The sequence below is a fragment of the Scyliorhinus canicula genome, chromosome 18 (genome assembly GCF_902713615.1).
Source record: "Scyliorhinus canicula chromosome 18, sScyCan1.1, whole genome shotgun sequence".
Classification (NCBI taxonomy): Eukaryota; Metazoa; Chordata; class Chondrichthyes; order Carcharhiniformes; family Scyliorhinidae; genus Scyliorhinus; species Scyliorhinus canicula.
In genome coordinates, this window is record NC_052163.1 from 103,030,195 (window position 1) to 103,055,318 (window position 25,124).

Here is a 25,124-nt window from a genome sequence, read left to right on the forward strand (position 1 = left end):
TAAAATAGCCTCGAATTGTGACAATAATAGGGCACCAATTATTTACATCTCATTTAGCCTGTACAATTATAGGAAACAACATACTGCTGAAATATTCTGATGATATTTGCTGTGTACTTCCATCTTCCAGCAATTGCAAATGATTAAAATTTGAATTAATGCATTCGTGTGACTTTGGGTGCTCACCACTTGTTGATAGGGGTGTTGGAGTGCCTGTTGTTGCTTCAGTAGTTGGTGCTTCAGTGGAGCTCACTGTAGGTGTTTGCGCTGTTGTACTTGTTGAGACGGAAGCTGATGTTGAGCTTTGTGCTGCTGTGGATGTCACTGTAGCTGCAGCGGACGTTTCTTCGACTGGTATGGAAATCGGTGATTGAATTTAAAAGTGTATAAAAATCATAGAAAAACACGCAGAATGTTGAGCCCAAAAATAATCTTTGAGCTCCCAGCCATGCATATTACTAATGTTACATAGGCATGTTTAAAATACAATGATCAAATCACATCTGCAACTAACTGATAACCATGTTTCAATGCAGAAACCAAAAAATGGAATTTGAATATTATGCTACTCTGTCAATTAATAGCCAAAATCATGCTTAATTCAGCAGTTCCATTCCCATTATGTGATTTTACACTTGCTGTCATTCAACAGTTCAGAATATTAGCACTGAGCAGGGAGCACTCTTACTCACCACTTGTTGATAGGATTGATGTTGTCATTGTCGTTGCTTCAGCAGTCGTTGATTCAACGGAGCTTGCTCCAGTTGTTGGTGCTATTGTACTTGGTGATGTAGGTGCTGATGTAGATGTTGCTGCTTCAGTGGAAGTCTGTGGACCTGTTGTCGATACTGTTGGCTCTGTGGTTTAAAAAGTGCAAATTGCTTTTGAGTGAACTGAAAAGGATGGATCAATTTAGAAGAGTTTTTATTCATATTTGTGTCAAAGATTTTGACAAATCACATGTCTATGGGAAGATAATGAGCTGGAGAAAATAGCCTCGAATTGTGACAATAATAGGGCACCAATTATTTACCTCTCATTTAGCCTGTACAATTATAGGAAACAACATACTGCTGAAATATTCTGATGATATTTGCTGTGTACTTCCATCTTCCAGCAATTGCAAATGATTAACATTTGAATTAATGCATTTGTGTGATTTTGGGTGCTCACCACTTGTTGTTAGGGGTGGTGGAGTGCCTGTTGTTGCTTCAGTAGTTGGTGCTTCAGTGGAGCTCACTGTAGGTGTTTGCGCTGTTGTACTTGTTGAGACGGAAGCTGATGTTGAGCTTTGTGCTGCTGTGGATGTCGCTGTATCTGCAGCGGACGTTTCTTCGACTGGTTTGGAAATCGGTGATTGAATTATAAAGTGTATAAAAATCATAGAACAACACGCAGAATGTTGAGCCCAAAAATAATCTTTGAGCTCCCAGTCATGCATATTACTAATGTTACATAGGCATGTTTAAACGTCAATGATAAAATCAGATCTGCAACTAACTGATAACCATGTTTCAATGCAGAAACCAAAAAATGGAATTTGAATATTATGCTACTCTGTCAATTAATAGCCAAAATCATGCTTAATTCAGCAGTTCCATTCCCATTATGTGATTTTACACTTGCTGTCATTTAACAGTTCAGAATATTAGAACTGAGCAGAGAGCACTCATACTCACCACTTGTTGATAGGATTGATGTTGTCATTGTCGTTGCTTCAGCAGTCGATGATTCAATGGAGCTTGCTCCAGATGTTGGTGCTATTGTGCTTGGTGATGTAGGTGCTGATGTAGATGTTGGAGCTGCCGTGGAAGTCTGTGGACTTGTTGTCGATACTGTTGGCTCTGTGGTTTAAAAAGTGCAAATTGCTTTTGAGTGAACAGGAAAGGATGCGCCAATTCATAAGAGTTTTTATTCATATTTGTGTCAAAGATTTTGACAAATCACATATATATGGGTGATAATGAGCTGGATTAAATAGCCTCAAATTGTGACAATAATAGGGCACTAACTTTGTTTTACATCTCATGAAGCCTGTGCAATTATAGGAAACAACATACTGATGCAATCTTCGGATGGTTGTTTCTGTGTACTTCTATCTTCCAGTAGTTTCAAGTGATCAAAATTTAAATTGATGCATAATTGTGATTTTGTGTGCTCACCACTTGTTGATGGGGGTGGTGTAGTGCCTGTTGTTGCTTCAGTAGCTGGTGCTTCAGTGGAGCTCACTGTAGGTGTTTGTGCTGTTGTACTTGTTGACACGGAAGCTGATGTTGAGCTTTGTGTTGCTGTGGATGTCTCCATAGCTGCAGCAGAAGTTTCTTCCACTGCAGTGAAAACAGATGATAGACTTAGAAAGTGTATAAAAAACACAGAAAACCACACAAAATGTTGAGCGCCAAAATCATCTTCCTTGAGCTCCCATATCATGTGTATTACGAATGTAATATAGGCATTTTTAAATACCTCAAATGAACCAATCTCATCTGCACATTAGTCTTTTTGGGGCAATTTTTGGCAGCTATATGCTGTGTACTCCTTTGACAATCTCCACTTGAGTGTTTCTTGGACTTATCAGAATGAATAGTAATGGTAGAACTGATAAGGGAGCAATCACATACTCACCACTTGTTGAAGTGAGAGATGTTGTGCTCGATGCTTCTGGAGTTGTCAATGCTTCTGTGGAGCTCAGTGCGGCTGTTGTTGCAATTGTACTTGTTGAGGGAGCAACTGATGTAACAGTTGGTGCTGCAGTGGAAGTCTGTAAGTTTGCAGTCGACTGTTCTGTTGCTGTGGTTAAAATAGATGACAGCCTTAAAGAGGTATACAGTATGTTTGGAAGAAGATCCTAACATTACAGCTAAAAATCTATCTTCTTAACATGATATAGAGTACGACCAACTATTGACCATGTTACAATGCAGAAATCACAAAATGAAATTTGTATATTATTCTACTTTTTAAATTGTTAGCCAAAATCATGCCAAATTCTTCAGTTCCATTTCCATTATTTGATTTTATACTTGCAGTCGGTGTACAGGACAGAATTGTAGAATGGAGCAGAGAGCACTCATACTCACCACTTGTTGAAAGGATTGATGTTGTCATTGTCGTTGCTTCAGCTGTCGTTGATTCAATGGAGCTTGTTCCAGATGTTGGTGCTGTTGTAATTGGTGAGGGAGGTGCTGATGTAGATGTTGCTGCTTCAGTGGAAGTCTGTGGACTTGTTGTCGATAATGATGGCTCTGTCATTTAAAAAGTGTGAATTGTTTTTGAGTGAACTGAAAAGGATGGATCAATTTAGAAGAGTTTTTATTCATATTTGTGTCAAAGATTCTGACAAATCACATGTATATGGGAAGATAATGAGCTGGATAAAATAGCCTCGAATTGTGACCATAATAGGGCACCAATTATTTACCTCTCATTTAGCCTGTACAATTATAGGAAACAACATACTGTTGAAATATTCAGATGATATTTACTGTGTACTTCCATCTTCCAGCAATTGCAAATTATTAACATTTTAATTAATGCATTCGTGTGATTTTGGGTGCTCACCACTTGTTGATAGGGGTGGTGGAGTGCCTGTTGTTGCTTCAGTAGTTGGTGCTTCAGTGGAGCTCACTGTAGGTGTTTGCGCTGTTGTACTTGTTGAGACGGAAGCTGATGTTGAGCTTTGTGCTGCTGTGGATGTCACTGTAGCTGCAGCGGACGTTTCTTCGACTGGTATGGAAATCGGTGATTGAATTAAAAAGTGTATAAAAATCATAGAACTACACGCAGAATGTTGAGCCCAAAAATAATCTTTGAGCTCCCACGTCATGCATATTACTAATGTTACATAGGCATGTTTAAACATCAATGATCAAATCACATCTGCAACTAACTGATAACCATGTTTCAATGCAGAAACCAAAAAGTGGAATTTGCATATTATGCTACTCTGTCAATTAATAGCCAAAATCATGCTTAATTCATCAGTTCCATTCCCATTATGTGATTTTACACTTGCTGTCATTTAACAGTTCAGAATATTAGAACTGGGCAGAGAGCACTCATACTCACCACTTGTTGTTAGGATTGATGTTGTCATTGTCGGTGCTTCAGGAGTCGTTGATTCAATGGAGCTTGCTCCAGATGTTGGTGCTATTGTACTTGGTGATGTAGGTGCTGATGTAGATGTTGGTGCTGCCGTGGAAGTCTGTGGACTTGTTGTCGATACTGTTGGCTCTGTGGTTTAAAAAGTGCAAATTGCTTTTGAGTGAACAGGAAAGGATGCGCCAATTCATAAGAGTTTTTATTCATATTTGTGTCAAAGATTTTGACAAATCACATATATATGGGATGATAATGAGCTGGATTAAATAGCCTCAAATTGTGACAATAATAGGGCACTAACTTTGTTTTACATCTCATGAAGCCTGTGCAATTATAGGAAACAACATAGTGATGCAATCTTCGGATGGTTGTTTCTGTGTACTTCTATCTTCCAGTAGTTTCAAGTGATCAAAATTTAAATTGATGCATAATTGTGATTTTGTGTGCTCACCACTTGTTGATGGGGGTGGTGTCGTGCCTGTTGATGCTTCAGTAGTTGGTGCTTCAGTGGAGCTCACTGTAGGTGTTTGCGCTGTTGTACTTGTTGAGACGGATGCTGATGTTGAGCTTTGTGTTGCTGTGGATGTCTCCATAGCTGCAGCAGAAGTTTCTTCCACTGCAGTGAAAACAGATGATAGACTTAGAAAGTGGATAAAAAACACAGAAAACCACACAAAATGTTGAGCGCCAAAATCATCTTCCTTGAGCTCCCATATCATGTGTATTACGAATGTAATATAGGCATTTTTAAATACCTCAAATGAACCAATCTCATCTGCACATTATTCTTTTTGGGGCAATTTGTGGCAGCCATATGCTATGTACTCCTTTGACAATCTCCACTTGAGTGTTTCTTGGACATATCAGAATGAATAGTAATGGTAGAACTGGTAAGGGAGCAATCACATACTCACCACTTGTCGAAGTGAGAGATGTTGTGATCGATGCTTCTGGAGTTGTCAATGCCTCTGTGGAGCTCAGTGCGGCTGTTGTTGCAATTGTACTTGTTGAGGCAGCAGTAGTTTGTGCTGCAGTAGAAGACTGTATGTTTGCAGTTGACTGTTCTGTTGCTGTGGTTAAAATAGATGACAGCCTTAAAGCGGTACACAGTTTGTCTGAAACAAACTCCTCACCTGACAGCTGTAAATCTATCTTCATAACATGATATAGATTACAACGAACTAATTAATAAACATGTTACAATGCTGAAATCAGAAAATGGAATTTGCGTATTAATCTACTCTGTAAATTAATAGCCAAACTAATGCCAACTTTTGCAATTTCACTCTCATGATATGATGTTACACTTGCAGTGGGTGAAACAGTTCAGATTATTAGTACTGAACAGTGAGTACTCATACTCACCACTTGTTGAAAGGATTGATGTTGTCATTGTCGTTGCTTCAACTGTCGTTGATTCAATGGAGCTTGCTCCAGATGTTGGTGCTATTGTACTTGGTGATGTAGGTGCTGATGTAGATGTTGGTGCTGCCGTGGAAGTCTGTGTACTTGCTGTCGATACTGATGGCTCTGTGGTTTTAAAAGTGCAAATTGCTATTGAGTGAACAGGAAAGGATGCGCCAATTCATAAGAGTTTTTCTTTATATTTGTGTCAAAGATTTTGACAAATCACATTTCTATGGGAAGATAATGAGCTGGATTAAATAGCCTCAAATTGTGACAATAATAGGGCACTAACTTTGTTTTACATCTCATGAAGCCTGTGTAATTATAGGAAACAACATACTGGTGCAATCTTCTGATGGTTTTTTCTGTGTACTTCGATCTTCCAGTAGTTTCAATTGATCAAAATTTCAATTGATGCATAATTGTGATTTTGTGTGCTCACCACTTGTTGATGGGGATGCTGTCGTGCCTGTTGTTGCTTCAGTAGTTGGTGCTTCAGTGGAGCTCACTGTAGGTGTTTGCGCTGTTGTACTTGTTGAGACGGAAGCTGATGTTGAGCTTTGTGTTGCTGTGGATGTCTCCATAGCTGCAGCAGAAGTTTCTTCCACTGCAGTGAAAACAGATGATAGACTTAGAAAGTGTATAAAAAACACCAAAAACCACAGAAAATGTTGAGCCCCAAAATCATCTTCCTTGAGCTCCCATATCATGTGTATTACGAATGTAATATAGGCATTTTTAAATACCACAAATGATCAAATCTCATCTGCACATTATTCTTTTTGGGGCAATTTTTGGCAGCCATATGCTATGTACTCCTTTGACAATCTCCACTTGAGTGTTTCTTGGACTATCAGAATGAATAGTAATGGTAGAACTGGTAAGGGAGCAATCACATACTCACCACTTGTTGAAGTGAGAGATGTTGTGCTCGATGCTTCTGGAGTTGTCAATGCTTCTGTGGAGCTCAGTGCGGCTGTTGTTGCAATTGTACTTGTTGAGGGAGCAACTGATGTAACAATTGGTGCTGCAGTGGAAGCCTGTAAGTTTGCAGTCGACTGTTCTGTTGCTGTGGTTAAAATAGATGACAGCCTTAAAGAGCTATACAGCATGTTTGGAAGAAGATCCTAACATTACAGCTAAAAATCTATCTTCTTAACATGATATAGAGTACAACTAACTATTGACCATGTTACAATGCAGAAATCACAAAATGAAATTTGTATATTATTCTACTTTTTAAATTGTTAGCCAAAATCATGCCAAATTCTTCAGTTCCATTTCCATTATTTGATTTTATACTTGCAGTCGGTGTACAGGACAGAATATTAGAATGGAGCAGAGAGCACTCCTACTCACCACTAGTTGAAAGAATTGATGTTGTCATTGTCGTTGCTTCAGCTGTCGTTGATTCAATGGAGCTTGTTCCAGATGTTGGTGCTCTTGTAATTGGTGAGGGAGGTGCTGATGTAGATGTTGCTGCTTCAGTGGAAGTCTGTGGACTTGTTGTCGATACTGATGACTCTGTCATTTAAAAAGTGTAAATTGCTTTTGAGTGAACTGAAAAGGATGGATCATTTTAGAAGAGTTTTTATTCATATTTGTGTCAATGATTTTGACAAATCACATGTCTATGGGAAGATAATGAGCTGGGTAAAATAGCCTCGAATTGTGACAATAATAGGGCACCAATTATTTACCTCTCATTTAGCCTGTACAATTATAGGAAACAACATACTGCTGAAATATTCTGATGATATTTACTGTGTACTTCCATCTTCCAGCAATTGCAAATGATTAACATTTTAATTAATGCATTCGTGTGATTTTGTGTGCTCACCACTTGTTGATGGGGGTGGTGTTGTGCCTGTTGTTGCTTCAGTAGTTGGTGCTCCAGTGGAGCTCACTGTAGGTGTTTGCGCTGTTGTACTTGTTGAGACGGAAGCTGATGTTGAGCTTTGTGCTGCTGTGGATGTCACTGTAGCTGCAGCGGACGTTTCTTCGACTGGTATGGAAATCGGTGATTGAATTTAAAAGTGTATAAAAATCATAGAAAAACACGCAGAATGTTGAGCCCAAAAATAATCTTTGAGCTCCCACGTCATGCATATTACTAATGTTACATAGGCATGTTTAAACATCAATGATCAAATCACATCTGCAACTAACTGATAACCATGTTTCAATGCAGAAACCAAAAAGTGGAATTTGCATATTATGCTACTCTGTCAATTAATAGCCAAAATCATGCTTAATTCATCAGTTCCATTCCCATTATGTGATTTTACACTTGCTGTCATTTAACAGTTCAGAATATTAGAACTGAGCAGAGAGCACTCATACTCACCACTTGTTGATAAGATTGATGTTGTCATTGTCGGTGCTTCAGCAGTCGTTGATTCAATGGAGCTTGTTCCAGATGTTGGTGCTATTGTACTTGGTGATGTAGGTGCTGATGTAGATGTTGGTGCTGCCGTGGAAGTCTGTGGACTTGTTGTCGATACTGTTGGCTCTGTGGTTTAAAAGTGCAAATTGCTTTTGAGTGAACAGGAAAGGATGGGCCAATTCATAAGAGTTTTTATTCATATTTGTGTCAAAGATTTTGACAAATCACATATATATGGGATGATAATGAGCTGGATTAAATAGCCTCAAATTGTGACAATAATAGGGCACTAACTTTGTTTTACATCTCATGAAGCCTGTGCAATTATAGGAAACAACATAGTGATGCAATCTTCGGATGGTTGTTTCTGTGTACTTCTATCTTCCAGTAGTTTCAAGTGATCAAAATTTAAATTGATGCATAATTGTGATTTTGTGTGCTCACCACTTGTTGATGGGGATGCTGTCGTGCCTGTTGTTGCTTCAGTAGTTGGTGCTTCAGTGGAGCTCACTGTAGGTGTTTGTGCTGTTGTACTTGTTGACACGGATGCTGATGTTGAGCTTTGTGTTGCTGTGGATGTCTCCATAGCTGCAGCAGAAGCTTCTTCCACTGCAGTGAAAACAGATGATAGACTTAGAAAGTGGATAAAAAACACAGAAAACCACACAAAATGTTGAGCGCCAAAATCATCTTCCTTGAGCTCCCATATCATGTGTATTACGAATGTAATATAGGCATTTTTAAATACCTCAAATGAACCAATCTCATCTGCACATTATTCTTTTTGGGGCAATTTGTGGCAGCCATATGCTATGTACTCCTTTGACAATCTCCACTTGAGTGTTTCTTGGACTTATCAGAATGAATAGTAATGGTAGAACTGGTAAGGGAGCAATCACATACTCACCACTTGTCGAAGTGAGAGATGTTGTGCTCGATGCTTCTGGAGTTGTCAATGCTTCTGTGGAGCTCAGTGCGGCTGTTGTTGCAATTGTACTTGTTGAGGGAGCAACTGATGTAACAGTTGGTGCTGCAGTGGAAGTCTGTAAGTTTGCAGTCGACTGTTCTGTTGCTGTGGTTAAAATAGATGACAGCCTTAAAGAGGTATACAGTATGTTTGGAAGAAGATCCTAACATTACAGCTAAAAATCTATCTTATTAACATGATATAGAGTACAACTAACTAATGACTATGTTACAATGCAGAAATCACAAAATGAAATTTGTATATTATTCTACTTTTTAAATTGTTAGCCAAAATCATGCCAAATTCTTCAGTTCCATTTCCATTATTTGATTTTATACTTGCAGTCGGTGTACAGGACAGAATTTTAGAATGGAGCAGAGAGCACTCATACTCACCACTTGTTGAAAGGATTGATGTTGTCATTGTCGTTGCTTCAGCTGTCGTTGATTCAATGGAACTTGATCCAGATGTTTGTGCTGTTGTAATTGGTGAGGGAGTTGCTGATGTAGATGTTGGTGCTGCCGTGGAAGTCTGTGGACTTGTTGTCGATAATGATGGCTCTGTCATTTAAAAAGTGTGAATTGTTTTTGAGTGAACTGAAAAGGATGGATCAATTTAGAAGAGTTTTTATTCATATTTGTGTCAAAGATTCTGACAAATCACATGTATATGGGAAGATAATGAGCTGGAGAAAATAGCCTCGAATTGTGACAATAATAGGGCACCAATTATTTACCTCTCATTTAGCCTGTACAATTATATGAAACAACATACTGCTGAAATATTCTGATGATATTTACTGTGTACTTCCATCTTCCAGCAATTGCAAATGATTAACATTTTAATTAATGCATTCGTGTGATTTTGGGTGCTCACCACTTGTTGATAGGGGTGGTGGAGTGCCTGTTGTTGCTTCAGTAGTTGGTGCTTCAGTGGAGCTCACTGTAGGTGTTTGCGCTGTTGTACTTGTTGAGACGGAAGCTGATGTTGAGCTTTGTGCTGCTGTGGATGTCACTGTAGCTGCAGCGGACGTTTCTTCGACTGGTATGGAAATCGGTGATTGAATTAAAAAGTGTATAAAAATCATAGAACTACACGCAGAATGTTGAGCCCAAAAATAAACTTTGAGCTCCCACGTCATGCATATTACTAATGTTACATAGGCATGTTTAAACATCAATGATCAAATCACATCTGCAACTAACTGATAACCATGTTTCAATGCAGAAACCAAAAAGTGGAATTTGCATATTATGCTACTCTGTCAATTAATAGCCAAAATCATGCTTAATTCATCAGTTCCATTCCCATTATGTGATTTTACACTTGCTGTCATTTAACAGTTCAGAATATTAGAACTGAGCAGAGAGCACTCATACTCACCACTTGTTGATAGGATTGATGTTGTCATTGTCGGTGCTTCAGCAGTCGTTGATTCAATGGAGCTTGCTCCAGATGTTGGTGCTATTGTACTTGGTGATGTAGGTGCTGATGTAGATGTTGGTGCTGCCGTGGAAGTCTGTGGACTTGTTGTCGATACTGTTGGCTCTGTGGTTTAAAAGTGCAAATTGCTTTTGAGTGAACAGGAAAGGATGCGCCAATTCATAAGAGTTTTAATTCATATTTGTGTCAAAGATTTTGACAAATCACATATATATGGGATGATAATGAGCTGGATTAAATAGCCTCAAATTGTGACAATAATAGGGCACTAACTTTGTTTTACATCTCATGAAGCCTGTGCAATTATAGGAAACAACATACTGATGCAATCTTCGGATGGTTGTTTCTGTGTACTTCTATCTTCCAGTAGTTTCAAGTGATCAAAATTTAAATTGATGCATAATTGTGATTTTGTGTGCTCACCACTTGTTGATGGGGGTGGTGTAGTGCCTGTTGTTGCTTCAGTAGTTAATGCTTCAGTGGAGCTCACTGTAGGTGTTTGTGCTGTTGTACTTGTTGACACGGAAGCTGATGTTGAGCTTTGTGTTGCTGTGGATGTCTCCATAGCTGCAGCAGAAGTTTCTTCCACTGCAGTGAAAACAGATGATAGACTTAGAAAGTGTATAAAAAACACAGAAAACCACACAAAATGTTGAGCCCCAAAATCATCTTCCTTGAGCTCCCATATCATGTGTATTACGAATGTAATATAGGCATTTTTAAATACCTCAAATGAACCAATCTCATCTGCACATTATTCTTTTTGGGGCAATTTTTGGCAGCCATATGCTATGTACTCCTTTGACAATCTCCACTTGAGTGTTTCTTGGACTTATCAGAATGAATAGTAATGGTAGAACTGGTAAGGGAGCAATCACATACTCACCACTTGTCGAAGTGAGAGATGTTGTGCTCGATGCTTCTGGAGTTGTCAATGCTTCTGTGGAGCTCAGTGCGGCTGTTGTTGCAATTGTACTTGTTGAGGGAGCAACTGATGTAACAGTTGGTGCTGCAGTGGAAGTCTGTAAGTTTGCAGTCGACTGTTCTGTTGCTGTGGTTAAAATAGATGACAGCCTTAAAGAGGTATACAGCATGTTTGGAAGAAGATCCTAACATTACAGCTAAAAATCTATCTTCTTAACATGATATAGAGTACAACTAACTAATGACCATGTTACAATGCAGAAATCACAAAATGAAATTTGTATATTATTCTACTTTTTAAATTGTTAGCCAAAATCATGCCAAATTCTTCAGTTCCATTTCCATTATTTGATTTTATACTTGCAGTCGGTGTACAGGACAGAATATTAGAATGGAGCAGAGAGCACTCATACTCACCACTTGTTGAAAGGATTGATGTTGTCATTGTCGTTGCTTCAGCTGTCGTTGATTCAATGGAACTTGATCCAGATGTTTGTGCTGTTGTAATTGGTGAGGGAGGTGCTGATGTAGATGTTGCTGCTTCAGTGGAAGTCTGTGGACTTGTTGTCGATACTGATGGCTCTGTCATTTAAAAAGTGTAAATTGCTTTTGAGTGAACTGAAAAGGATGGATCAATTTAGAAGAGTTTTTATTCATATTTGTGTCAAAGATTTTGACAAATCACATGTCTATGGGAAGATAATGAGCTGGATAAAATAGCCTCGAATTGTGACAATAATAGGGCACCAATTATTTACCTCTCATTTAGCCTGTACAATTATTGGAAACAACATACTGCTGAAATATTCTGATGATATTTGCTGTGTACTTCCATCTTCCAGCAATTGCAAATGATTAACATTTGAATTAATGCATTTGTGTGATTTTGGGTGCTCACCACTTGTTGATAGGGGTGGTGGAGTGCCTGTTGTTGCTTCAGTAGTTGGTGCTTCAGTGGAGCTCACTGTAGGTGTTTGCGCTGTTGTACTTGTTGAGACGGAAGCTGATGTTGAGCTTTGTGCTGCTGTGGATGTCACTGTAGCTGCAGCGGACGTTTCTTCGACTGGTATGGAAATCGGTGATTGAATTAAAAAGTGTATAAAAATCATAGAACAACACGCAGAATGTTGAGCCTAAAAATAATCTTTGAGCTCCCACGTCATGCATATTACTAATGTTACATAGGCATGTTTAAACATCAATGATCAAATCACATCTGCAACTAACTGATAACCATGTTTCAATGCAGAAACCAAAAAATGGAATTTGCATATTATGCTACTCTGTCAATTAATAGCCAAAATCATGCTTAATTCAGCAGTTCCATTCCCATTATGTGATTTTACACTTGCTGTCATTTAACAGTTCAGAATATTAGAACTGAGCAGAGAGCACTCATACTCACCACTTGTTGATAGGATTGATGTTGTCATTGTCGTTGCTTCAGCAATCGTTGATTCAATGGAGCTTGCTCCAGATGTTGGTGCTATTGTACTTGGTGATGTAGGTGCTGATGTAGATGTTGGTGCTGCCGTGGAAGTCTGTGGACTTGTTGTCGATACTGTTGGCTCTGTGGTTTAAAAAGTGCAAATTGCTTTTGAGTGAACAGGAAAGGATGGGCCAATTCATAAGAGTTTTTATTCATATTTGTGTCAAAGATTTTGACAAATCACATATATATGGGATGATAATGAGCTGGATTAAATAGCCTCAAATTGTGACAATAATAGGGCACTAACTTTGTTTTACATCTCATGAAGCCTGTGCAATTATAGGAAACAACATAGTGATGCAATCTTCGGATGGTTGTTTCTGTGTACTTCTATCTTCCAGTAGTTTCAAGTGATCAAAATTTAAATTGATGCATAATTGTGATTTTGTGTGCTCACCACTTGTTGATGGGGGTGGTGTAGTGCCTGTTGTTGCTTCAGTAGTTAATGCTTCAGTGGAGCTCACTGTAGGTGTTTGTGCTGTTGTACTTGTTGACACGGAAGCTGATGTTGAGCTTTGTGTTGCTGTGGATGTCTCCATAGCTGCAGCAGAAGTTTCTTCCACTGCAGTGAAAACAGATGATAGACTTAGAAAGTGTATAAAAAACACAGAAAACCACACAAAATGTTGGGTGCCAAAATCATCTTCCTTGAGCTCCCATATCATGTGTATTACAAATGTAATATAGGCATGTTTAAACATCAATGATCAAATCACATCTGCAACTAACTGATAACCATGTTTCAATGCAGAAACCAAAAAATGGAATTTGCATATTATGCTACTCTGTCAATTAATAGCCAAAATCATGCTTAATTCAGCAGTTCCATTCCCATTATGTGATTTTACACTTGCTGTCATTTAACAGTTCAGAATATTAGAACTGAGCAGAGAGCACTCATACTCACCACTTGTTGATAGGATTGATGTTGTCATTGTCGTTGCTTCAGCAATCGTTGATTCAATGGAGCTTGCTCCAGATGTTGGTGCTATTGTACTTGGTGATGTAGATGTTGGTGCTGCCGTGGAAGTTTGTGGACTTATTGTCGATACTGTTGGCTCTGTGGTTTAAAAAGTGCAAATTGCTTTTGAGTGAACAGGAAAGGATGGGCCAATTCATAAGAGTTTTTATTCATATTTGTGTCAAAGATTTTGACAAATCACATATATATGGGATGATAATGAGCTGGATTAAATAGCCTCAAATTGTGACAATAATAGGGCACTAACTTTGTTTTACATCTCATGAAGCCTGTGCAATTAAAGGAAACAACATACTGATGCAATCTTCGGATGGTTGTTTCTGTGTACTTTTATCTTCCAGTAGTTTCAAGTGATCAATATATAAATTGATGCATAATTGTGATTTTGTGTGCTCACCACTTGTTGATGGGGGTGGTGTAGTGCCTGTTGTTGCTTCACTAGTTGGTGCTTCAGTGGAGCTCACTGTAGGTGTTTGTGCTGTTGTACTTGTTGACACTGAAGCTGATGTTGAGCTTTGTGTTGCTGTGGATGTCTCCATAGCTGCAGCAGAAGCTTCTTCCACTGCAGTGAAAACAGATGATAGACTTAGAAAGTGGATAAAAAACACAGAAAACCACACAAAATGTTGAGCGCCAAAATCATCTTCCTTGAGCTTCCATATCATGTGTATTACGAATGTAATATAGGCATTTTTAAATACCTCAAATGAACCAATCTCATCTGCACATTATTCTTTTTGGGGCAATTTTTGGCAGCCATGTGCTATGTTCTCCTTTGACAATCTCCACTTGAGTGTTTATTGGACTTATCAGAATGAATAGTAATGGTTGAACTGGTAAGGGAGCAATCGCATACTCACCACTTGTTGAAGTGTGAGATGTTGTGCTCGATGCTTCTGGAGTTGTCAATGCTTCTGTGGAGCTCAGTGCGGCTGTTGTTGCAATTGTACTTGTTGAGGGAGCAACTGATGTAACAGTTGGTGCTGCAGTGGAAGTCTGTAAGTTTGCAGTCGACTGTTCTGTAGCTGTGGTTAAAATAGATGAGAGCCTGAAAGCGGTATACAGCAAGTCTGGTACAAGGACCTAACATTACAGCTAAAAATCTATCTTCTTAACATGATATAGAGTACGACTAACTAATAAACATGTTACAATGCTGAAATAAGAAAATGGAATTTGTATATATTTCTACTCTGTAAATTTATAGCCAAAATAATGCCAAATTTTTCAGTTCCACTCTCATATATGATTTTACACTTGCAGTGGTTGAAATAGTTCAGAATATGAAATGAAAAATGAAAATCACTTATTGTCACGAGTAGGCTTCAATGATGTTACTGTGAGAAGCCCCTCGTCGCCACATTTCGGCGCCTGTCTGGGGAGGCTGGAACGGGAATCGAACCGTGCTGCTGGCCTCCTTGGTCTGCTTTAAAAGCCTGCAATTTAGCCCAGTGAGGTAAACCAGACCCTTATAACTGAGCATAGAGCACTCATACTCACCACTTGTTGAATGGATTGATGTTGTCATTGTCGTTGCTTCAGCAGTCGATGATTCAATGGAGCTTGCTCCAGATGTTGGTGCTATTGTGCTTGGTGATGTAGGTGCTGATGTAGATGTTGGTGCTGCCGTGGAAGTCTGTGGACTTGTTGTCGATACTGTTGGCTCTGTGGTTTAAAAAGTGTAAATTGCTTTTGAGTGAACAGAAAAGGATGGGCCGATATATGAGAGTTTTCATTCATATTTGTGTCAAAGATTTTGACAAATCACATATATATGGGAAGATAATGAGCTGAATTAAATAGCCTCAAATTGTGACAATAATAGGGCGCTAACTTTGTTTTACATCTCATGAAGCCTGTGCAATTATAGGAAACAACATACTGATGCAATCTTCGGATGGTTGTTTCTATGTACTTCTATCTTCCAGTAGTTTCAAGTGATCAAAATTTAAATTGATGCATAATTGTAATTTTGTGTGCTCACCACTTGTTGATGGGGGTGGTGTAGTGCCTGTTGTTGCTTCACTAGTTGGTGCTTCAGTGGAGCTCACTGTAGGTGCTTGCGCTGTTGTACTTGTTGACACGGAAGCTGATGGTGAGCTTTGTGTTGCTGTGGATGTCTCCATAGCTGCAGCAGAAGTTTCTTCCACTGCAGTGAAAACAGATGATAGACTTAGAAAGTGTATAAAAAACTCAGAAAACCACACAAAATGTTGAGCGCCAAAATCATCTTCCTTGAGCTCCCATATCATGTGTATTACGAATGTAATATAGGCATTTTTAAATACCTCAAATGATCAAATCTCATCTGCACATTTTTATTTGGGGCAATTTTTGGCTGCCATATGCTATGTACTCCTTTGACAATCTCCACTTGAGTGTTTCTTGGACTTATCAGAATGAATAGTCATGGTAGAACTGGTAAGGGGGCAATCACATACTCACCACTTGTTGAAGTGAGAGATGTTGTGCTCGATGCTTCTGAAGTTGTCAATGCTTCTGTGGAGCTCAGTGCGGCTGTTGTTGCACTTGTACTTGTTGACGGAGCAACTGATGTAACAGTTGGTGCTGCAGTGGAAGTCTGTAAGTTTGCAGTCGACTGTTCTGTTGCTGTGGTTAAAATAGATGACAGCCCTAAAGAGGTATACAGCATGTTTGGAAGAAGATTCTAACATTACAGCTAAAAATCTATCTTCTTAACATGATATAGAGTACAACTAACTAATGACCATGTTACAATGCAGAAATCAGAAAATGAAATTTGTATATTATTCTCCTTTTTAAATTGTTAGCCAAAATCATGCCAAATTCTTCAGTTCCATTTCCATTATTTGATTTTATACTTGCAGAAGGTGTACAGGACAGAATATTAGAACTGAGCTGAGACCACTCATACTCACCACTTGTTGAAAGGTTTGATGTTGTCATTGTCGTTGCTTCAGCTGTCGTTGATTCAATGGAGCTTGCTCCAGATGTTGGTGCTGTTGTACTTGGTGATGTAGGTGCTGATGTAGATGTTGCTGCTGCCGTGGAAGTCTGTGGACTTGTTGTCGATACTGATGGCTCTGTCATTTAGAAAGTGTAAATTGCTTTTGAGTGAATTGAAAAGATAACGAGCTGGTTAAAATAGCCTCGAATTGTGACAATATTAGGGCACCAACTTTGTTTTACATCTCATCAAGCCTGTGCAATTATAGGAAACAACATACTGGTGCAATCGTCTGATGGTTCTTTCTGTATATTTCTATCTTCCAGCAGTTTCAAGTGATTAAAATTTCAATTGTGGCATAAGTGTGATTTTGTGTGCTCACCACTTGTTGATGGGGGTGCTGTCGTGCCTGTTGTTGCTTCACTAGTTGGTGCTTCAGTGGAGCTCACTGTAGGTGTTTGCGCTGTTGTACTTGTTGAGACGGATGCTGATGTTGAGCTTTGTGCTGCTGTGGATGTCTCCATAGCTGCAGCAGAAGTTTCTTCCACTGCAATGAAAACAGATGATAGACTTAGAAAGTGTATAAAAAACACAGAAAACCACACAAAATGTTGAGCGCCAAAATCATCTTCCTTGAGCTCCCATATCATGTGTATTACGAATGTAATATAGGCATTTTTAAATACCTCAAATGATCAAATCTCATCTGCACATTATTCTTTTTGGGGCAATTTTTGGCAGCCATATGCTCTGTACTCCTTTGACAATCTCCACTTGAGTGTTTCTTGGACTTATCAGAATGAATAGTAATGGTAGAACTGATAAGGGAGCAATCACATACTCACCACTTGTTGAAGTGAGAGATGTTGTGCTCGATGCTTCTGGAGTTGTCAATGCTTCTGTGGAGCTCAGTGCGGCTGTTGTTGCAATTGTACTTGTTGAGGGAGCAACTGATGTAACAGTTGGTGCTGCAGTGGAAGTCTGTAAGTTTGCAGTCGACTGTTCTGTTGCTGTGGTTAAAATAGATGACAGCCTGAAAGCGGTATACAGCAAGTCTGGAACAAGATCCTAACATTACAGCTAAAAATCTATCTTCTTAACATGATATAGAGTACGACCAACTAATAAACATGTTACAATACTGAAATCAGAAAATGGAATTTGCATATATTTCTACTCTGTAAATTTATAGCCAAAATAATGCCAAATTTTTCAGTTCCACTCTCATGATATGATTTTACACATGCAGTGGTTGAAATAGTTCAGAATATGAAATGAAAAATGAAAATCACTTATTGTCACGAGTAGGCTTCAATGATGTTACTGTGAGAAGCCCCTCGTCGCCACATTCCGGCGCATGTCTGGGGAGGCTGGTACGGGAATCGAACCATGCTGCGGGCCTCCTTGGTCTGCTTTAAAAGCCTGCAATTTAGCCCAGTGAGGTAAACCAGCCCCTTATAACTGAACATAGAGCACTCATACTCACCACTTGTTGAATGGATTGATGTTGTCATTGTCGTTGCTTCAACTGTCGTTGATTCAATGGAGCTTGCTCCAGATGTTGGTGCTGTTGTACTTGGTGATGTAGGTGCTGATGTAGATGTTGGTGCTGCCGTGGAAGTCTGTGTACTTGCTGTCGATACTGATGGCTCTGTGATTTAAAAAGTGCAAATTGCTTTTGAGTGAACAGAAAAGGATGGGCCGATATATGAGAGTTTTCATTCATATTTGTGTCAAAGATTTTGACAAATCACATATATATGGGAAGATAATGAGCTGGATTAAATAGCCTCAAATTGTGACAATAATAGGGCACTAACTTTGTTTTACATCTCATGAAGCCTGTGCAATTATAGGAAACAACATACTGATGCAATCTTCGGATGGTTGTTTCTATGTACTTCTATCTTCCAGTAGTTTCAAGTGATCAAAATTTAATTGATGCATAATTGTGATTTTGTGTGCTCACCACTTGTTGATGGGGGTGCTGTTGTGCCTGTTGTTGCTTCAGTAGTTGGTGCTTCAGTGGAGCTCACTGTAGGTGCTTGTGCTGTTGTTCTTGTTGACACGGAAGCTGATGTTGAGCTTTGTGCTGCTGTGGATGTCTCCATAGCTGCAGCAGAAGTTTCTTCCACTGCAGTGAAAACAGATGATAGACTTAGAAAGTGTATAAAAAACTCAGAAAACCACACAAAATGTTGAGCGCCAAAATCATCTTCCTTGAGCTCCCATATCATGTGTATTACGAATGTAATATAGGCATTTTTAAATACCTCAAATGATCAAATCTCATCTGTACATTTTTATTTGGGGCAATTTTTGGCTGCCATATGCTATGTACTCCTTTGACAATCTCCACTTGAGTGTTTCTTGGACTTATCAGAATGAATAGTAATGGTAGAACTGGTAAAGGGGCAATCACATACTCACCACTTGTTGAAGTGAGAGATGTTGTGCTCGATGCTTCTGAAGTTGCCAATGCTTCTGTGGAGCTCAGTGCGGCTGTTGTTGCACTTGTACTTGTTGAGGGAGCAACTGATGTAACAGTTGGTGCTGCAGTGGAAGTCTGTAAGTTTGCAGTCGACTGTTCTGTTGCTGTGGTTAAAATAGATGACAGCCTTAAAGAGGTATACAGCATGTTTGGAAGAAGATTCTAACATTACAGCTAAAAATCTATCTTCTTAACATGATATAGAGTACCACTAACTAATGACCATGTTACAATGCAGAAATCACAAAATGAAATTTGTATATTATTCTCCTTTTTAAATTGTTAGCCAAAATCATGCCAAATTCTTCAGTTCCATTTCCATTATTTGATTTTATACTTGCAGAAGGTGTACAGGACAGAATATTAGAATGGAGCAGAGAGCACTCATACTCACCACTTGTTGAAAGGATTGATGTTGTCATTGTCGTTGCTTCAGCTGTCGTTGATTCAATGTAGCTTGCTCCAGATGTTGGTGCTGTTGTACTTGGTGATGTAGGTGCTGATGTAGATGTTGGTGCTGCCGTGGAAGTCTGTGGACTTGCTGTCGATACTGTTGGCTCTGTCATTTAGAAAGTGTAAATTGCTTTTGAGTGAATTGAAAAGATAACGAGCTGGTTAAAATAGCCTCGAATTGTGACAATATTAGGGCACCAACTTTGTTTTACATCTCATCAAGCCTGTGCAATTATAGGAAACAACATACTGGTGCAATCGTCTGATGGTTCTTTCTGTATATTTCTATCTTCCAGCAGTTTCAAGTGATTAAAATTTCTATTGTTGCATAAGTGTGATTTTGTGTGCTCACCACTTGTTGATGGGGGTGCTGTCGTGCCTGTTGTTGCTTCACTAGTTGGTGCTTCAGTGGAGCTCACTGTAGGTGTTTGCGCTGTTGTACTTGTTGAGACGGATGCTGATGTTGAGCTTTGTGCTGCTGTAGATGTCTCCATAGCTGCAGCAGAAGTTTCTTCCACTGCAATGAAAACAGATGATAGACTTAGAAAGTGTATAAAAAACACAGAAAACCACACAAAATGTTGAGCGCCAAAATCATCTTCCTTGAGCTCCCATATCATGTGTATTACGAATGTAATATAGGCATTTTTAAATACCTCAAATGAACCAATCTCATCTGCACATTATTCTTTTTGGGGCAATTTGTGGCAGCCATATGCTATGTACTCCTTTGACAATCTCCACTTGAGTGTTTCTTGGACTTATCAGAATGAATAGTAATGGTAGAACTGGTAAGGGAGCAATCGCATACTCACCACTTGTTGAAGTGAGAGATGTTGTGCTCGATGCTTCTGGAGTTGTCAATGCTTCTGTGGAGCTCAGTGCGGCTGTTGTTGCAATTGTACTTGTTGAGGGAGCAACTGATGTAACAGTTGGTGCTGCAGTGGAAGTCTGTAAGTTTGCAGTCGACTGTTCTGTTGCTGTGGTTAAAATAGATGACAGCCCTAAAGAGGTATACAGCATGTTTGGAAGAAGATTCTAACATTACAGCTAAAAATCTATCTTCTTAACATGATATAGAGTACCACTAACTAATGACCATGTTACAATGCAGAAATCAGAAAATGAAATTTGTATATTATTCTACTTTTTAAATTGTTCGCCAAAATCATGCCAAATTCTTCAGTTCCATTTCCATTATTTCATTTTATACTTGCAGTCGGTGTACAGGACAGAATATTAGAATGGAGCAGAGAGCACTCATACTCACCACTTGTTGAAAGGATTGATGTTGTCATTGTCGTTGCTTCAGCTGTCGTTGATTCAATGGAGCTTGCTCCAGATGTTTGTGCTGTTGTAATTGGTGAGGGAGGTGCTGATATAGATGTTGGTGCTGCCGTGGAAGTCTGTGGACTTGTTGTCGATACTGTTGGCTCTGTCATTTAGAAAGTGTAAATTGCTTTTGAGTGAATTGAAAAGATAACGAGCTGGTTAAAATAGCCTCGAATTGTGACAATATTAGGGCACCAACTTTGTTTTACATCTCATCAAGCCTGTGCAATTATAGGAAACAACAGACTGGTGCAATCGTCTGATGGTTCTTTCTGTATATTTCTATCTTCCAGCAGTTTCAAGTGATTAAAATTTCAATTGTTGCATAAGTGTGATTTTGTGTGCTCACCACTTGTTGATGGGGGTGGTGTACTGCCTGTTGTTGCTTCAGTAGTTGGTGCTTCAGTGGAGCTCACTGTAGGTGTTTGCGCTGTTGTACTTGTTGAGACGGATGCTGATGTTGAGCTTTGTGCTGCTGTGGATGTCTCCATAGCTGCAGCAGATGTTTCTTCCACTGCAGTGAAAATTGGTGATGTAGAAAGTGTATAAAAAACGTAGAAAAAAGCGTAAAATGTTCATGCCAAAAATCATCTTCTTTGAGCGCCACATCATGTATAGTACAAATGTAAGATAGACATTTTTAAATACCTTGAATGATCAAAACTCATCTGCACATTATTCTTTTAGGGACAGTTTTGGGCAGCCATATGCTATGTGCTCTTTTGATAATCTCCAGTTGAAGGTTTATTTTATTTGGCAGAACGAATAGAAATGGTAGAACTGAGAGGTAATGGTAAAAGGGGGCAATCACATACTCACCACTTTTTGAACTGAGCGATGTTGTGATCGACGCTTCTGGAGTTGTCAATGCTTCTGTGGAGCTCAGTGCGGCTGTTGTTGCAATTGTACTTGTTAAGGGAGCAGCTGATGTAACAGTTGGTGCTGCAGTGGAAGTCTGTATGTTTGCAGTTGACTGTTCCGTTGCTGTGGTTAAAATAGATGACATCCTCAAAGAGGTAGACAGCATGTCTGGAACAAAATCCTAACATTACAGCTGAAAATCTATACTCATAACATGATATAGAATACAACTAACTAATGACCATGTTATGATGCAGAAATCAGAAAATGGAATTTGCATATTATTCTACTCTCAATTGATGGTCAAAATAATGCTTAATTCTTCAATTCCATTTCCATTATGCGATTTTATATTTTATTTTATATGCAGTCGGTGAAACAGTTCAGAATTTTAGAACTGAGCAGAGAGCACTCATACTTACCACTTGTTGAAAGGATTGATGTTGTCATTGTCGTTGATTCAGGTGTCGTTGATTCAATGGAGCTTGCTCCAGATGTTGGTGATATTGTACTTGGTGAGGTAGGTGCTGATGTAGATGTTGGTGCTGCCGTGGAAGTCTGTGGACTTGCTGTCGATACTGATGGCTCTGTGATTTGAAAAGTATACATTGTTACTGAGGGAACTGGAAAGGATGGACCAATGAATAAAATTTTTTATTCCTATTTGTCCTATAGTTTTTGTGAAATGACATGTATACGGGAATATAATGAGTCCCGAAAGACGTGCTTATTAGGTGAATTGGACATTCTGAATTCACCCTCAGTGTACCCGAACATGTGCCAGAGTTTGGCGACTAAGGGATTTTCATCGTAACTTCATTGCAGTATTAATGAACGCCTAGTTTTTACAGAAATAACGATTATGATTATAGCTGATTAAATTGCCTGGAATCATGACTACATTATGGCACCAATTGTGTTTTACATATCATTAACCCTGTGCAATTATAGGAAACTACATATTGCTGAAATCATCTGATGTTTTTTGCCATATACTTCCATCTTCCAGCAGTTTGAAATGATTAGTATTTGAATTGCTGTGTCAGTGTGATTTTGTGTACTCACCACTTGTTGATGGGAGTGACATCGTGTATGTCAACTCTTCTGTTGTTGATCCTTCAGTAGAGCCCACTGGCGATGTTGATGCTGTTTCATTACTTGTGGGAGTAGATGATGGGGAGGTTAGTGCTGCTGTGGTTGTCTGTGTGCTTGTAGTTGATGTTTCTGCAGCTATTATTGAAATAGGTAATGATTTCATTCAGTTAAACAGATAGCATGGTGATATATTATAATCTTTCCACAGCAGTTGTGCTTTATATCATGTTAATACTCATGTATCATGGGCTTTACTCAGTCATTTAACATGGCTTTGTTTTAGTTGAAGGTGAAGTCCAAGAGATATGAGCACCAGATTGTTCCATGTATAATCATAGCCAACAATAGAGTCACTAACATAATATTAACATAATACTATAATATTTTTATACTTAATTTCTGTTTTTCTAACTTTGAGTAATTTTACAGGACTGAGAATGGAATAGCTGCAATGAGTGCTGTTGTATATTCACCACTTGTTGACATTTTCCTGCAGGTCATCGGAAAGCCAAAATGTCCCCAGTTGATTTACATCTCAGAATATGTAAAAATCTAAGACCAAAGCTAAACTGACGCAAGGCCATCCATTTCCCTTTCCTGGGAATACTTTCATAAAATCGTTTGAAACTTGCTGAAGACCAGTAAGGGGGCAGAGCAGAACAACAGTTCATCTCTGCCTGTGTCTTGCTGGAGGAAAATGTGTTCAAGGAGACAGAGCGAACAAGCAGCAAAAACAGGTCAGCCTCCTCAATCACTCCTGTAAAGACAAGTGGATTATCTCTCCCACTGGGAATCAGCCAACAAGTGCTTGCAACAGACGGCAAAACTGCCATGGTTAGCTCTTGAGATCTATTGGAATTATCCAACTTAATGTCCACGGGGCACCACCATCTACCCTCTTATGGACAAGCTAAAGACTCCTTGAATATTCATTTTTATGAAGTAAATACATTTACATTGTGATCCGCCGGTGAAGAAGTTGAAACAAACCTTTGTAACCTGTGCTTACATTAACACTGCAGTGAAGTTATTGTGAAAAGCCCCCAACTGCCACATTCCAGTGCCTGTTCGGGTACACAGGGGGAGAATTCAGAATGTCCAATTCACCTGACAAGCACATCTTTCTGGACTTGTGGGAGGAAACTGGAGCACCTGGAGGAAGGTCACGCAGAGAACGCGCAGACTGCACACAGACAGTGACCCAAGCCAGGAATCAAACCTGGGACCCTGGTGCTGTGAAGCAACAGTGCTACCCACTGTGCTACCGTGCGATCCATAAATGGGAGCATTTTTTCTCAAGCTAATTGATTTGACCTAAAGGTGTGACGGCACCGCCGAGATGCAAACTCAGGATTTCATGTTTACTAGACAGGTGCTTTAACCATCCAAGTCCCCCTTCATCCACTCGAGTATCCTTTTGGTCAGCAAACCTGCCATCCTTCCCTGCTCTGGCCTGCATGTGACTTCAGACCAACCGCAATGTGGTTGACTCTTAAATGCCCACTGAAATGGCCCAGCATGTTACTCAGTTGAAGACATTTAGGGATAGGCAGCAAATGTTTGCCCAGCCAGCAATGCTCACTTCCCACAACCGAATTAAAGAAACAAAACACTGGATTAATCTGGCAGGTAATAGGATTTCTGATGGTGTGTTGTATGTTGAACAAAGTAAAAGCCAATATAAAATGCATATTCCAATCCAAACTTAAAATTCAGTAATGTGAGGATACATTAAGAAATACATTAAGGCCCTTCCTTCGTGCCTCTTCCATGTGCTCTAATACGGTACTTCCACAGTGGTGGCAGCATGATTGCTGGAAGGTAACTAATCTTGTGTTGATGTGACCACAGATGTCCTTGGTGAACATCTGCATCATGTTAACTGGCAGGCAGCAGTTTGAGCTGGCTGGCTGAAAGGCAACCGCAGGAGGGGGAAACTACCGGAGTAACATGAGTGGGAGCACAAATTCTGTCACCTTGGAAGAATCATACAACATGGACCACTGCCACTCCCCTCAACCTCAGCAGTGCCAGTAGTCTGTTGGAGGACAGATTATTAAATGGCTGTGGCACGCTTTAAATCATGTGATGACTGGCGTTCAGGAACAGGAAAGCAGCAGCTGGAGCATGCGTGGCAACTAAGTGAACCTTCACAGCAGCACTCACACTTTTGGTGGATGCTGCGTGGCCCTCAGAAGCTGCCTTGCGATTGACCCCAAAAGTGTGCTTACATCAAGTGACCACTTATTCCACATTGAAAA

General features: G+C 39.4%; 2 protein-coding genes across 2 annotated transcripts in view; both read right to left on the reverse strand.

Moving 5' to 3' along the window:
• The window catches only part of LOC119952933 (mucin-16-like), a 306,095-nt gene extending 292,440 nt beyond the window's left edge, over positions 1-13,655 (reverse strand). The window contains exons 1-17 of the mRNA XM_038776568.1: positions 13,628-13,655; positions 13,118-13,282; positions 12,634-12,798; positions 12,127-12,291; positions 10,245-10,409; positions 9,738-9,902; positions 7,856-8,020; positions 7,349-7,513; positions 4,069-4,233; positions 3,562-3,726; positions 3,081-3,245; positions 2,626-2,790; positions 2,163-2,327; positions 1,680-1,844; positions 1,072-1,338; positions 693-857; positions 187-351 (exon numbers count right to left, since the gene is read on the reverse strand). Of these exons, the coding sequence (XP_038632496.1) occupies positions 187-351; positions 693-857; positions 1,072-1,338; positions 1,680-1,844; positions 2,163-2,327; positions 2,626-2,790; positions 3,081-3,245; positions 3,562-3,726; positions 4,069-4,233; positions 7,349-7,513; positions 7,856-8,020; positions 9,738-9,902; positions 10,245-10,409; positions 12,127-12,291; positions 12,634-12,798; positions 13,118-13,282; positions 13,628-13,655 (2,770 nt within the window). The remainder of the gene's footprint in view (positions 1-186; positions 352-692; positions 858-1,071; positions 1,339-1,679; positions 1,845-2,162; positions 2,328-2,625; positions 2,791-3,080; positions 3,246-3,561; positions 3,727-4,068; positions 4,234-7,348; positions 7,514-7,855; positions 8,021-9,737; positions 9,903-10,244; positions 10,410-12,126; positions 12,292-12,633; positions 12,799-13,117; positions 13,283-13,627) is intronic.
• A 6,138-nt stretch (positions 13,656-19,793) lies between these two features.
• Positions 19,794-23,696, reverse strand: LOC119952934 (cell wall protein DAN4-like). The gene is made up of 5 exons (XM_038776569.1): positions 23,396-23,696; positions 22,834-22,998; positions 22,191-22,355; positions 20,391-20,555; positions 19,794-20,092 (listed from the first exon to the last, which is right to left on the reverse strand). Exons 1-5 carry the CDS (start codon positions 23,694-23,696, stop codon positions 19,794-19,796), a joined length of 1,095 nt encoding a protein of 364 aa, XP_038632497.1.
• Positions 23,697-25,124: the final 1,428 nt, after the last annotated feature.

What these genes read in the sequence shown, in the direction of transcription:
- LOC119952934 (XM_038776569.1), bottom strand. Translation starts at nt 23,696, where the DNA reads ATGGCAGTTTTGCCGTCTGTTGCAAGCACTTGTTGGCTGATTCCCAGT. An exon ending in GTCACTCCCATCAACAAGTG is followed by an intron (nt 22,356 to 22,833) that starts GTGAGTACACAA and finishes TTCAAATCACAG; the next exon opens with AGCCATCAGTATCGACAGCA. An exon ending in ATCTCTCACTTCAACAAGTG is followed by an intron (nt 20,093 to 20,390) that starts GTGAGTATGCGA and finishes TTTTCATTGCAG; the next exon opens with TGGAAGAAACTTCTGCTGCA.